Consider the following 12,859-nt stretch of genomic DNA (forward strand, 5'->3'; position numbering starts at 1 on the left):
ATTGGACAATGAGACTTATTTGTGCCTATAGTCCCACAGAAGGTTCTACTAAGGTAGAAGTGGAGAAATTTTTTGATGCTTTAGAAAAAGCAACTGACACAATGAAAAATGAAAAGTTGGTCCTTGTTTGGGATCTAAATAGCATAGTAGGAAATGATTGTCAGACATACAAAAATATTTTGGGAAAATTTGGAGAAAAGAGCCAAGCTAATAATAATGGCAAATACTTGTTGGATTTCTGCTCAGGACATGGATTGGTTATTACTAACACCATGTTCCAAACATAAAAATTTGCACAAATTCACATGGAGAGAAGAGGCAAGTAAGAAAGTCTCATTAACTATGTTACTGTTGATAATGATGTTTTCTCCCTGGTGCAGGACACCAGAGTGTACAGAGGATTTGAAATTGGAAGTGATTACTATTTAGTCTTGAGCAGGATAAAATTGAATTTCATATTGAAAAGAATAACATGTAAGAAAGTTTTAAAGCGAATAAAAGTTGAGCAGCTCTCAGCTGTAAACTGTAGAATAAAATACACAAAGATTATTGAAGAAAAAATGAAAGAGTTGAGAACAGGAACCAAACCTTGGAGATTCAGTGGCAAGCCTTGAAGAAAACCCTGATTAATTCAGCCAGAAAATAATGTGGTGAGTTTTTTGCAAGGATAGAAAAATCAGAACTCCATGGTGGACACGGGAAGTTAAAGAGGCATGAAGGAAAAGAAGAAAGCACATCAAAAGTTCCTGGCAAATAAGTCAGCTTTTGCTCTTAGAGAATACAAAGACAGATGTAAGAAAGCGAAACACTGTGTAAAACTAGCCAAACAAAAGTCATGGGAGGACTTTGGCAACAACATAGAAAATAAATATCAAGAAGGTGGTAAGATATTCTGGAGGTTGTTGAAGAAGCTTAGAAATGGAGGAAAGAGTGCTATAAAAGGAGTTGCAGATGATAAAGGTGACATAAAAACAGGAGAAAAAGATATCCTTGAAGTATGGAGTAATTACTTCGAAAAATTGCTACATGTAACAAGCAGTGAAAGCACAGTGGTAATAAAAAGCACTCAACAGGCATACAGTCAGGAATACATATCCATACTTGAAGTAGAAAAAGCCATCAAAGGCTTGAAATGTGCAAAGGCAGCAGGAGTAGATTATATTCGACCAGAAATGTTGAAGTATGGTGGTATAAAAGACTTACAGTGGCTGCACTGCATAGTTCAGAAAGCCTGGACAGAGGGACGAATTCCCGATGATTGGAGTAGAGCTCTAATAGTACCCATATATAAAAATGGATATAAAACTGAATGTGAGAATTACAGAGGTATTTCCCTACTAAGTGTTCCTGGCAAGATCTATGCAAGTATACTTGAGAAACGAGAAATGATTGAGAAGAATTGTAGAAGAAAAGCCGGGTGAAGAACAAGCTGGATTCAGGCCAAATAGAGGCTGTTAGGATCAGATCTTCACTTTACAACAAACAGTTGAGAAAGCATGGGAATATAACAAAGATCTGTATTTAAGTTTTGTCAATCTGGAAAAGGCATAAGACAAGGTACCAAGTGAGAAGCTATTCAATATGCTACAATTATATGGTGTCAATGGGGCATTATATCAAGCAAAACGTAGTCTGTATTTGAGTTGTAAGTCAGCAGTTAGTCAGCAGTTAGAATTGAAGAAAGCACAGGAAGATGGTTTAATGTTAAATCTGGTGTGAGACAAGGATGTACATTATCCCTTCTGTTATTCATTATCTATATGGATCAGATTACGAGGGAAAGTGGTATTAAACATGATATCAGATTTGGAGATGTCATTGCTTTATGCAGACGATGTTATACTTCTAAATAAATCCGCTACAAGCTTGCAAGATTCCCTAACTAAATTGAATAACTGTTGTAATAGATATGGTATGAAGGTCAGCATTAAAAAGACAAAGACAATGAAAATAGGTAGAACTGTTGCAAATGTCACCTGTGTTGTGAATGGGGAACCTGTGGAACAAGTAAAACATTTCAGCTACTTAGGCACGATTTTTACTGAAGATGGTAAATTAAATATGGAAATAGACAACAGAATCAACAAAGCTGGTATGGTAGGAAGTCAACTGAATAAATTGATATGGAATAAGAGAGAAATTAGTCAGAACACTAAATTAGCTGTATACAAGACAGTGTTCAAACCAGTTTAAACTTATGGATCTGAGAGTTGGGTCAGAAGTAAAACACTTGATCAAAGACTAGAGACCGCAGATATGAGAGTCCTGAGAAAGATTACAGGCATGAACAGATGGCATCAATGGCAGTATCATATTAAAAACGAGGATATTAGGATAGAACTTGACATTGTCGGCATCCAGGAATGCGTTAGCCGAGCTAATCTCAGGTGGTATGGTCATTCAAACAGAATGGACGAAGAAAGATTAGCAAAACAAGTGTTCTTTGCCAGGTTTGCAGGAAAACGACCCAGAGGAAGGTATAGGTGGATTGATACGGTACAAATTGCCTTAGACGATAGAAATATAAGATCTCATAATGTTGGATTTTTGACAAGTAACAGACTGATTTGGGGAAAATTGTAGATAGGAAGTTGGTAATGATGTAAATTTTTCATGTAGTACTATCATATCCTGTACATCCTTTGAGTGTACATGTCAGGAATTTGATGATGATGATGATGATTCTACTTTTAGAAATTAATGATGATAACATAAAAACTTTCAACATGTAAGTTTCTTACATCACGCCACTCATTGGGTGGTTCTAAAAAATTATGTCCTGATAAAGTGGATATACAAAAATATGCTGAAAGGTGCAACAAAATGTGCTTTTCTTCATTTTCAAATGGCTGTCTAAGCTGATCTGATGGGATGAATAAAGATGGGACCAATTTTACTTTATAGCCACCACAAAAGTGTCTCTCATAAAATTTCAAATTTTTACTTGGTCTTCCAAACTTTTTTGGACTTTTAATTTAATTAAAAACAGTTAATTTTGGACAAAATTGTTTTTTTTTTTTTTTTTTTTTTTTTTTTTTTTTTTTTTTTTGCAAACTTTAAGGTATTTCTTTAAGAGAAAAAAAGTCTTTAATCAAGGTGAATTTTGGGCATATATATATATATATCCCAATACATGTATATATAAACATACAAAAAAATGACACTTCTGGATTCAACCAAGGTATGCAGTACAATATGGGGAAAAGAGCACTCAAAACATCTACAGCAGGTGCATACCATCTTCAAAAAAATTTGTTTGAAAATGCAAATAAGATATCAAAATAATATCAACCATGAGCATTACAATGGTAGTAAATCAGCAACTGAAAAATCTGGAAATAAGCTGTGATTAATTTTAAAATTCTTTGAAACTGAAAATCTTATGAATCCACAAAATAAAAATGGTCGTAATTAATGGAATGCTGAGAAGGAGGGATGAGGATAGGTTGACAAAATTAGTTACTTTCATCAAAAAGTATGCAGCTTTAGCTCCTTGATGATTTAACTTGGAATGACAGATTACAAGAATAAGTAAAGCTGAAGATGGTATGGTGGGAAGGCAGTTAAATAAATTTATATGGAATAAAATTAGAAATTAGCAATAATAAAAAAAAAAAGTTAACACGTTCGCTGCCAACTACGAGTATACTCGTAGTGGGTAATCCTGCTTCACAAGCCAGCTACGAGTATACTCGTAGGACGCTTACCGCCGGGAACGAGATTATTGTAGTGACCTTGAAGAAATGAAAATGCTTGGCTTGTGGGGCTAGCTTCAAAACTGTGTATTCTCATAGACCGTATATGCTCTGTACAAGCCAACTACGAGTATACTCGTAGGTCGTTTACCTCCGGTAACGTGATTATCGTACTGACCTTGAAGAAGTAAAACAGCTCGGCGTAGGGGAACAGACCATGCCAAAGTAGCGTGGCAGCGAACGTGTTAAACTAGCAGTCGACAATGCAGTGTTTAAAATGATTTCAATTTATGGATCTGAGAGATTAATTTGAAATAGTTGGTCAGAAATAGAATCCACAGATATGAGAGTCTGGCATTAACGCCAAATTCATGTTAAATATGGAAATATTATAATGTCATTGTAATTGTTAACATTTGAGCATGCATGTGAGCAGAATTAAACAGAATAGAAGATCAAATGTTAGCAACACGGGCATTTGTTGTGAGGATAGCAGCAACTGCCTAGAACCTTCAGATGTTCTAGGACACTGCATACTTAACTGCAAACTGAATGAAACTAATAGTATTACATGACAATGTAAACAATCTTGCAGTACTATCATGGATCCTCAACACTCCCTGAGGGTACATATCAGAAATTTAACCTTTAGTTAATAAATTTATATGAACTAAATAGAAAAATACACAAACTAGCCAGTTTGTGTATTTTTTTCAACAACCTGATAATGATGTTTATATAAAGCATTAAGCCTAACACTTTAAGAAGATTAGAAAAAGTGTAGGAAAAAAAAACAGGCAAAACACACCTGCTTATTGACTAACTTCAATGTGTTATTATAGATTTTGTACATCACTAATAGAAAGATTTAAACATATGGCAATTCATAACTACCTACCATTTCTGCTATTTTAATTGTAGTACAAAAATAATTTGGTGCTTTATCACTTCTTGACTACCTTTAGCAAAATGAATATGTTCATGGGATAATCCCAATACTACTTCTCAAATTACTCACCATTATTTCACTTTCTGACATATTTATATTCCAATTAGAATATATATAGATTTTTTTAACAGCTATAAAAATATTTAAAGAAATCCATACCTTTTCATCCCATCTATAGACTGTCCACAGATCATTAATGTTCAAATCAGGCTCTACATATTCTTTTCTATAAAATGCTATAAATGGAACCTGAAATAATGAAAATGAATATATATAGATATTAAAAATTACTTCATGTATCAGTCTAAATAAATAAAAAATAATTCAATTTAAGTAACATATATTAGAGACTGACTCACAACAAAGGCAACTGAAATAGAAAAGATATTTTGTCACTGAGGGTAGCTTAAAGAGGAGAACAGAAAATGCTACATGAAATTATGAAGTACAGAATTAATAAAATGTCAAATTCTGTTTACCTTCTAAAATATTCGTAATAACGTGCTGACATTCTGTGAAAAAGAACTGCTAGAAGGAAGTCTCACTGTTCCAATTTCTCAGGCCACAAAACGTGCAAGTGAGATTGCCGTCCTATTGGAGTTGACTGTTAAAAGAATTCGCACAGAATTAAAAGGTGAAGATAAACTAAATTTAAATCTCCTAGAAATCCAGACCTGTGCAGCTCAGTGGATGTGGTGTTTGCACATCATGGTGATCGGCCACACGAAGGAAGCCTTGGTTTCAAATCTAGTCGGCGACTACAGGAAATTTTTCTAAGCGTCCTGGAAACTCAAGAAAATCGACCGTAGAACCCATGCTATTTCAGGCATTAAATATATTGTGTTAGGGAACACAAGATGACAGCACCTGTTGAGCCATCTCTTCACTGCGTGCCGCTTAATTAGCGATAGCCTTGGGCCAGCTATCTCTGATTGGGTACTAGTGGAGACTGAACTGCCCATTTAGTCTCCAAAAGTTAGATAGTGCTAAAACGGCCTCGCCTATTCCCTATACGGGAATAAAAAGGTGTTAGCTGATTTTTTTTTTTATTTTATTTATGAACTTTATTTATAAGTTGACTTCAAGTGTTCAAGTAGCAGCAAGTCGTGAAGGCACTTCATTCACGAACTGTTTTTGTTTGGGTCAAGAATTAAAACAAGAATATACTTGTTTATTATAATTTACTTTGGAACCAAGTGAAAAAATCTTCTTACATACAGCCATTATAAAAGTTTTTCACATCCTACGTGGGATTCAAATCCACTTCTTTCCGATCAAAGGACATCATCGATATTGAGAGAGCTATGAAGGTTGTACTTTGAAAATATCAAATGTAGAAAACTTGCATCCTGGCCAAACAATATCTAAGTCTTCTGGTCCCAAAGGCTAGATATTGAGTTCAACTTCTGCCCTTCCATGCTTCCACCTCTCTTGTATAAAGATGTTGGTGCTATGCCAACATCATCCAAAGATAAGGCATGTCTTTTCTTTTCCACCAACTCCTGTACAGATGACCAAGATAAATCTTTGCTCACTATACAAGATCAGCTTACTACATGCCTATGCTGAATACTTAACAGCTTAAATATTACAAGTTTCGTGATTCAGATGCTACTCCCCAAATTGAGTTCAAAATATCTAATCCAAAATTAACACCCATCCTATATTATTTCACAATCTTTTACACTCACAAGGCAGCATGGAGTTGAGCACATATATATAAATAGCCTGTCCCAAAAGAGAAATTGAGAGATAAGACAAACATCAGTTATCATCAGGCAGCTTTCATTCCATTGCCCTCAATCGCAATCTTCTTACAAGCATCTTGGATCTTCAATAAAGGGGAGTATGCAGGAATGTCATAAGCATATCCACACACTCCATTTCTCTTTTTCATTTAACAAACCTTGTAGTGTTAAAATGATTCATTCCTCAAAATCTTTCATAACCAATATCTTAAACACTGATCTCCTTACACGTGAAGCTGGCAACCTAGTGAACTTCACTGCTACAAAAATATCATCTTAACTGCTCATAAGAAAAGATCACACTTAACTTTCCTCTTACCTCTTATAATACTCAGATCTCTAATCAAAATCAGATTTCTTTTCTTGGCGTGATTCACACTTGTAGTTTTTCCTAACACAACTATATATCCATAGCTTTCTCACCCTCCAAAAAATTTGGTATCCTCTTCCATTCAGGACTATTTGTCTGTGCATATCTAATGCTAAATAAATTCTCAATTTATCTTACTGCAGAATAATGTTCTCTTGTTTGGGATGGTGAATCAAAAACTTCCCTAAAAATACCTGATAGTATCTGGAAAAGAGTTAAAAACACTTAACAGATAATTTCTCTCCTTCTCAGACTCACCTCAATAACTTTCTCATAAACATTAATTTTCCACCTTATAGAATTTCTGCATATGTATTTTCATGGACACTGCTCCATTGGACTAGTTACTCATTCCTCTACTTCAGACATGTAAAACATGGATTGCTGGTCAACATCCATATACAGTTCAACTTCAAATTTCCTGGGCCAACTTCTCATCCATTTCTTTCATTCCATCTATTGCTCCATCCAAGTTCTTTGGAATAGCATTACTAGTTTTATCCCAAAGGACTAAAACCTCCAATGGTTCAAGACACATCAACCAATTTAGAGAAACTAATTTACTTATTTGAAAGAGGATGTTCTATTATATAGTCAACGCGATTAATTCGTACCGCGTTATATGAAAACCGTGTTATAAGAAACTCAGATTTAACGTGCAAACCAGGTTAATTCGGGTCCCGCGTTATATGGAAACCGCGCTATAAGAAACTCAGAATTAGTACGAATCAGATTGATTCGTACCACGTTATATGGGAACCACCCTTTAAATGATTTAAAATTTGAATTTTGTCCTCAAGAGATATAAGCTTTCTTTTTAACTGTTTTCTTGTTTCTTTTGTGTCTGACATTATGCAAACCTGGGGTTAACAATTATTTTATTATTATTATATTACAACAAATAAAAAATATTACCTACAGTATTGTGTAATGTTGTCCAATTACGATAACACAAATTAAGCGAGCAAAAGGCACTTTATTGAACACTAATCGTGATATGTACGTCTGCACGGATTTACAGACAGTTTCCTACTAAGTTGCACTTAAAATTGATGACAAAGTGGGTGGTTGCAACAGCGAAAGTTCGGCAGCACTATTGGATAAAAAAATTCACGCAAAAAAATTCACGCAACAGCCAATCATACGGTCTATTTTAAGCATTAAAACAGAGCACTGTGAACAATCTCACATCATTTCTTCGCTTATAGGGGAATTCTCTGATAACTGAAATTGGAAAATGGTGATGTACCTTCACCAAAAAGAAGGGAATTCCCCGTTAATTTCAACTGTAAAAATTTAACACATAGATAAATTCATGCTATACAGAATCTTCTTAAACCAATTAAGTTGATGGAATGTTGTTGAACGGAAACCGTGTTATAGGAGGGCTGTCGCAATTTTGACTCTGCGTTATATGGAAACCGTGTTATAAGAGTACTGCGTTATAGGAGGGTTGACTGTATATAAAAGTTAAAAAGGACTGGTGGGGAAAATATATATAAGACAGTCCTTAAAATAAGAATGAAATTTGAAAATTATGCAGTCATGGCAAACTATTCAAATATTGTCTGCGCGGTTAGCCTAGTGGCTGTTCGCTTTGCAACCATATGACTGGGGAAGGAGTGTCCCAGGTTCGATTCCCGTCGAAGACGTGAGGAATCTGAAGATCTTCCTCAGCCATAGCCAAGTTAGTCGATCTTGGACGCGGGCAGTAGGGTTTTTCCGCCAGTTTATCTGGCATTTTTCATCCCGCAAGCAGGCAAACCTGCCCCGTGAACACACACGGATCTACAGCCATAAATACTTAACCCCCCCCCCATGACAATAGGGACAGGGGAGAAAAAGGGAGGAAACTCCATATGAATAAATAAATTCCAATATTTACATAAAAATACATCCTTTAATGCGCCCAGTAGTGCCAGATTAGATGTAAAGCAGGATCTGATAATCTTGGAGATCTGACAAATAACAGATTAATTTAGAAGAAAGCTGTTGATAAGAAGGTAATAATAATAATAATAACTTAAAAAGGTGGTATTATCCTAGTATTCTATATACTCTGAGAGGAGGGCAAATATCAGGACCTTGAAGTTCCTTTAATACTTTTTTATTAACAAAAAGGAGTAGGCAGTATACATGCTTTTAGTCCAAACTTTTAGAAATTGGTAGGAAGCCAGTTATTTTTTTCTTCATTACTTATTCATCACTGGTGGGTGAGTTCACTTCTGCCAGATATGCATAACCTTATGGATGACGATGATAGAGACTATCACCATCATCCATAATCAGTTAGTGAGTGAAATGATACTATTTCCTGGTTTAAGCAAGTGATTAATCAGTTAACGTGATTTTTTTTATGTTATGCGAAATTTTTTGTCGCCACTCTGCAGTGAGCGGTAGCACTTTTCAATGTGGTGCAGTGGGTGGTGGCTGGTGATACTCGGCAGTTGACTCAAAGCTGTCATCGCAAGCGCACGTGCAAGTTCTCTTGCTCAATTGCTTTTCCTTCATTTTGTTTTAATTTAGATACCTATATATAAAGCTTTATTATATTCAACTCCTGATATGGAAAAGAGAAAGACTGATAAAGAAAGCTGCAGTAATAAAGGAGCCGTGTGGCAGTGCTTACCTCACTGTGCAAATGATTTCATTGGTTTTAAAAACCCAGCTGATAACATTATTAAATAATCAGCACAATTGGAAAAGAACTTGGATAATAAAGATGTGAGAAACATGCTTGATTCCCATTCAGGACAGTTAAGCAAGAATGATCTCCTTCAGCTAGAAGAACAGAATGCATGTGAAGAAGATAAGGAGAGTGTGAACAAGAAGAGAATGTTATGACTAAGAAGCTAACTGCAAAAGAACTTGAGCTAGTTTTCGGTCATACTGAGCATGCTAAGGAAATTTTGTTCGATGATGATCCTAATATGGAAGGGAGTCTCTGAAAGCTTCGAAGAAATTCTCTGAAATCTCTGAAGACTTCGAAGTCTGCTGAAATCTTGATAAAGTGATCACCTGCTATCGCAAATTGCATGACAAGATGAAAAAGTCGAGCACTATTCAAACATCTTTACTTAATTTTTTTTGTAAAAAAAGTAGTTCAATCAAATGTTTAGACATTAAATAAAAATTTAAGCAACTGATTTTTATTAACTTTGATGATTTATCCTCTAATATAGATTACACATAATTTTGTTTTTCAAATTTACACTAATTGATGAATTAATTATAATTATTCCTATTGTTTATTGTATTTGCTTAACACGATTTCGCTTAGCACACTTTAATTGATGGATTAATTAATCACTTTAAGCAAGGTTTTCCTTTATTATTTGAAGTGTGAAGTTTTCTGTGGTTGATTATTTTTGTTTTGTGCAGTGTTATAATCTTAGTTTTTTCTAGAATGAGAAAAAAGCCTAAATTTAGAGGATTTAGAGAATGAATAACAAAATTAAAACACAATGAGGGAAATGTGATCAAGATATACAAAACAGTGAGTAAAATATCATCATTATAGAGAATGTAATGGCTCATCATGCTATACAGGTGAAAGAAGCAAATACTTTTATTTCCAATATTTCCTTTCCGGGGGTGCTTAAGGGTCAAAGCTGTATAACTGAGAGGAGACCTCCACATAGCCTTTAAAGGAATGCAGAGAACCGACCAGGGCTTCTGACCTAATGTCCAATCCTCACCTTCTCGTGGTGCACCCTGTTGGGTATCTACTTTGATACTGAACGAACGAGGATGGGCTGGCAATTTGGGATTTAGCCGACCAAATTGTATTCTTATTGGTTAAACCAAAATAAAAAATGATGGTACAACATGACAAAATTTCATGCCGGCTGGGGTGTCGCCCGGTTAAACAAGGCCCCCGTTGTTTTCGCCAGGGAACAAGGGCGAACAGCGAAAAGTCAGCTACTGGAACAAATCTGAAAACAAACCCCAACTCAACATCACCAGAGTTAAAGATCGGTACTATCAACGTAAGAAGCCTGAATGGCAAAGAAATGGAGCTAGCTGAGGAATTAGATAAGTACCAGATCGACATAATAGGGGTGACTGAAACAAAAAAGACCAAAACTGGTGAGATCTTTCTGAGCAATAAATACAAAATGTTATATTCAGGCAATAACAATCAAGGAAAAGAAGGAGTAGCCATAGTATTCAACACAAAATACGAGGCTAATCTTCTTGAATGGCAGTCAGTCTCAAGTAGAGTAATGTGGGCAAATATGAGAATAGGGAACTGGACAATGAGACTTATTTGTGCCTATGGTCCCACAGAAGGTTCTACTAAGGTAGAAGTGGAGAAATTTTTTGAGGCTTTAGAAAAAGCAACTGACACAATGAAAAAGGAAAAGTTGGTCCTTGTTGGGGATCTAAATAGTAGAGTAGGAAATGATTGTGAGACATACAAAAATATTTTGGGAAAATTTGGAGAAAAGAGCCAAGCTAATAATAATGGCAAATACTTGTTGGATTTCTGCTCAGGACATGGACTGGTTATTACTAACACCATGTTCCAACATAAAAATGTGCACAAATTCACATGGAGAGAAGAGGCTAGGAATAAGAAAAGTCTCATTGACTATGTTATTGTTGATAGTGATGTTTTCTCCCTGGTGCAGGACACCAGAGTGTACAGAGGATTTGAAATTGGAAGCGATCACTATTTAGTCTTGAGCAGGATAAAATTGAATTTCATATTGAAAAGAATAACATGTAAGAAAGTTTTAAAGCGAATAAAAGTTGAGCAGCTCTCAGATGTAAACTGTAGACTAAAATACAGAAATATTATTGAAAAGAAAATGAAAGAGTTTGAGAACAGGAATCAAACCTTGGAGATTCAGTGGCAAACTCTGAAGGAAACATTGATTGATTCTGCCAGAGAGGCATGTGGTGAGGTTGTGTGCAAAGATAAAAAAAATCAGAACTCCCTGGTGGACACAGGAAGTTAAAGAGGCAGTGAAGGAAAAGAAGAAAGCATATCAAAAGTTCCTGGCAAATAAGTCAGCTTTTACTCTTACAGAATACAGAGACAAATGTAAGAAAGCTAAACAGTGTGTAAAACTAGCTAAACAAAAGTCATGGGAGGACTTTGGCAAGAATATAGAAAATAAATATCAAGAAGGTGGCAAAATATTCTGGAGGTTGTTGAAGAAGCTTAGGAATGGAGGAAAGAGTGCTGTAAAAGATATTAGAGATGATAAAGGTGAAATGAAAACAGGAGAAAAAGATATCCTTGAAGTATGGAGTAATTACTTTGAAAAACTGCTAAATGAAACAAGCAGTGATGACAGCACAGTGATAAAAAACACTGACCAGGCATGCAGTCAGGAATACATATCCATACTTGAAGTAGAAAAAGCCATCAAAGGCATGAAATGTGGAAAGGCAGCAGGAGTAGATGATATTCCACCAGAAATGCTGAAGTATGGTGGTATAAGAGTCTTACAGTGGCTGCACTGCATAGTTCAGAAAGCCTGGACAGAGGGACGAATTCCCGATGATTGGAGTAGAGCTCTCATAGTACCCATATATAAAAAGGGAAATAAAACTGAATGTGAGAATTACAGAGGTATTTCCCTACTGAGTGTTCCTGGCAAGATCTATGCAAGTATACTTGAGAAACGGTTGAGAAGAATTGTGGAAGAAAAGCTTGGTGAAGAACAAGCTGGATTCAGGCCAAATAGAGGCTGTCAGGATCAGATCTTCACTTTACGACAAATAGACGAGAAAGCATGGGAATATAACAAAGATCTGTATTTAAGTTTTGTCGATTTGGAAAAGGCATATGACAAGGTGCCAAGAGAGAAGCTATTCAATACGCTGCAGTTATATGGTGTCAGTGGGGCATTATATCAAGCAATACTTAGTCTTTATTTGAGTTGTGAGTCAGCAGTTAGAACTGAAGGAAGTACAGGAAGATGGTTTAATGTTAAATCTGGTGTGAGACAAGGATGTACATTATCCCCTCTGTTATTCATTATCTACAGGGTGTTCGGGATAAATTTGACAGTTTCGTAAGGAAAAAGAAAATCTTCTTTGTATCTATTAAATTTAATGAATTGACAAAAAAACATTACAGGCA

General features: G+C 35.5%; 1 protein-coding gene across 1 annotated transcript in view; it reads right to left on the reverse strand.

The window, feature by feature from the left end:
• The window catches only part of Spt6 (transcription elongation factor Spt6), a 651,062-nt gene that overhangs the window by 406,139 nt on the left and 232,064 nt on the right, over positions 1–12,859 (reverse strand). The window contains exons 13-14 of the mRNA XM_090401053.1: positions 4,698–4,893; positions 3,650–3,664 (exon numbers count right to left, since the gene is read on the reverse strand). Coding sequence (XP_090257179.1) covers positions 3,650–3,664; positions 4,698–4,893 — 211 coding nt within the window. The remainder of the gene's footprint in view (positions 1–3,649; positions 3,665–4,697; positions 4,894–12,859) is intronic.

The sequence above is a fragment of the Typopeltis vanoorti genome, chromosome 11 (assembly GCF_054136105.1).
Source record: "Typopeltis vanoorti isolate ZY-2024b chromosome 11, IOZ_Tvanoo_1.0, whole genome shotgun sequence".
Classification (NCBI taxonomy): domain Eukaryota; kingdom Metazoa; phylum Arthropoda; class Arachnida; order Uropygi; family Thelyphonidae; genus Typopeltis; species Typopeltis vanoorti.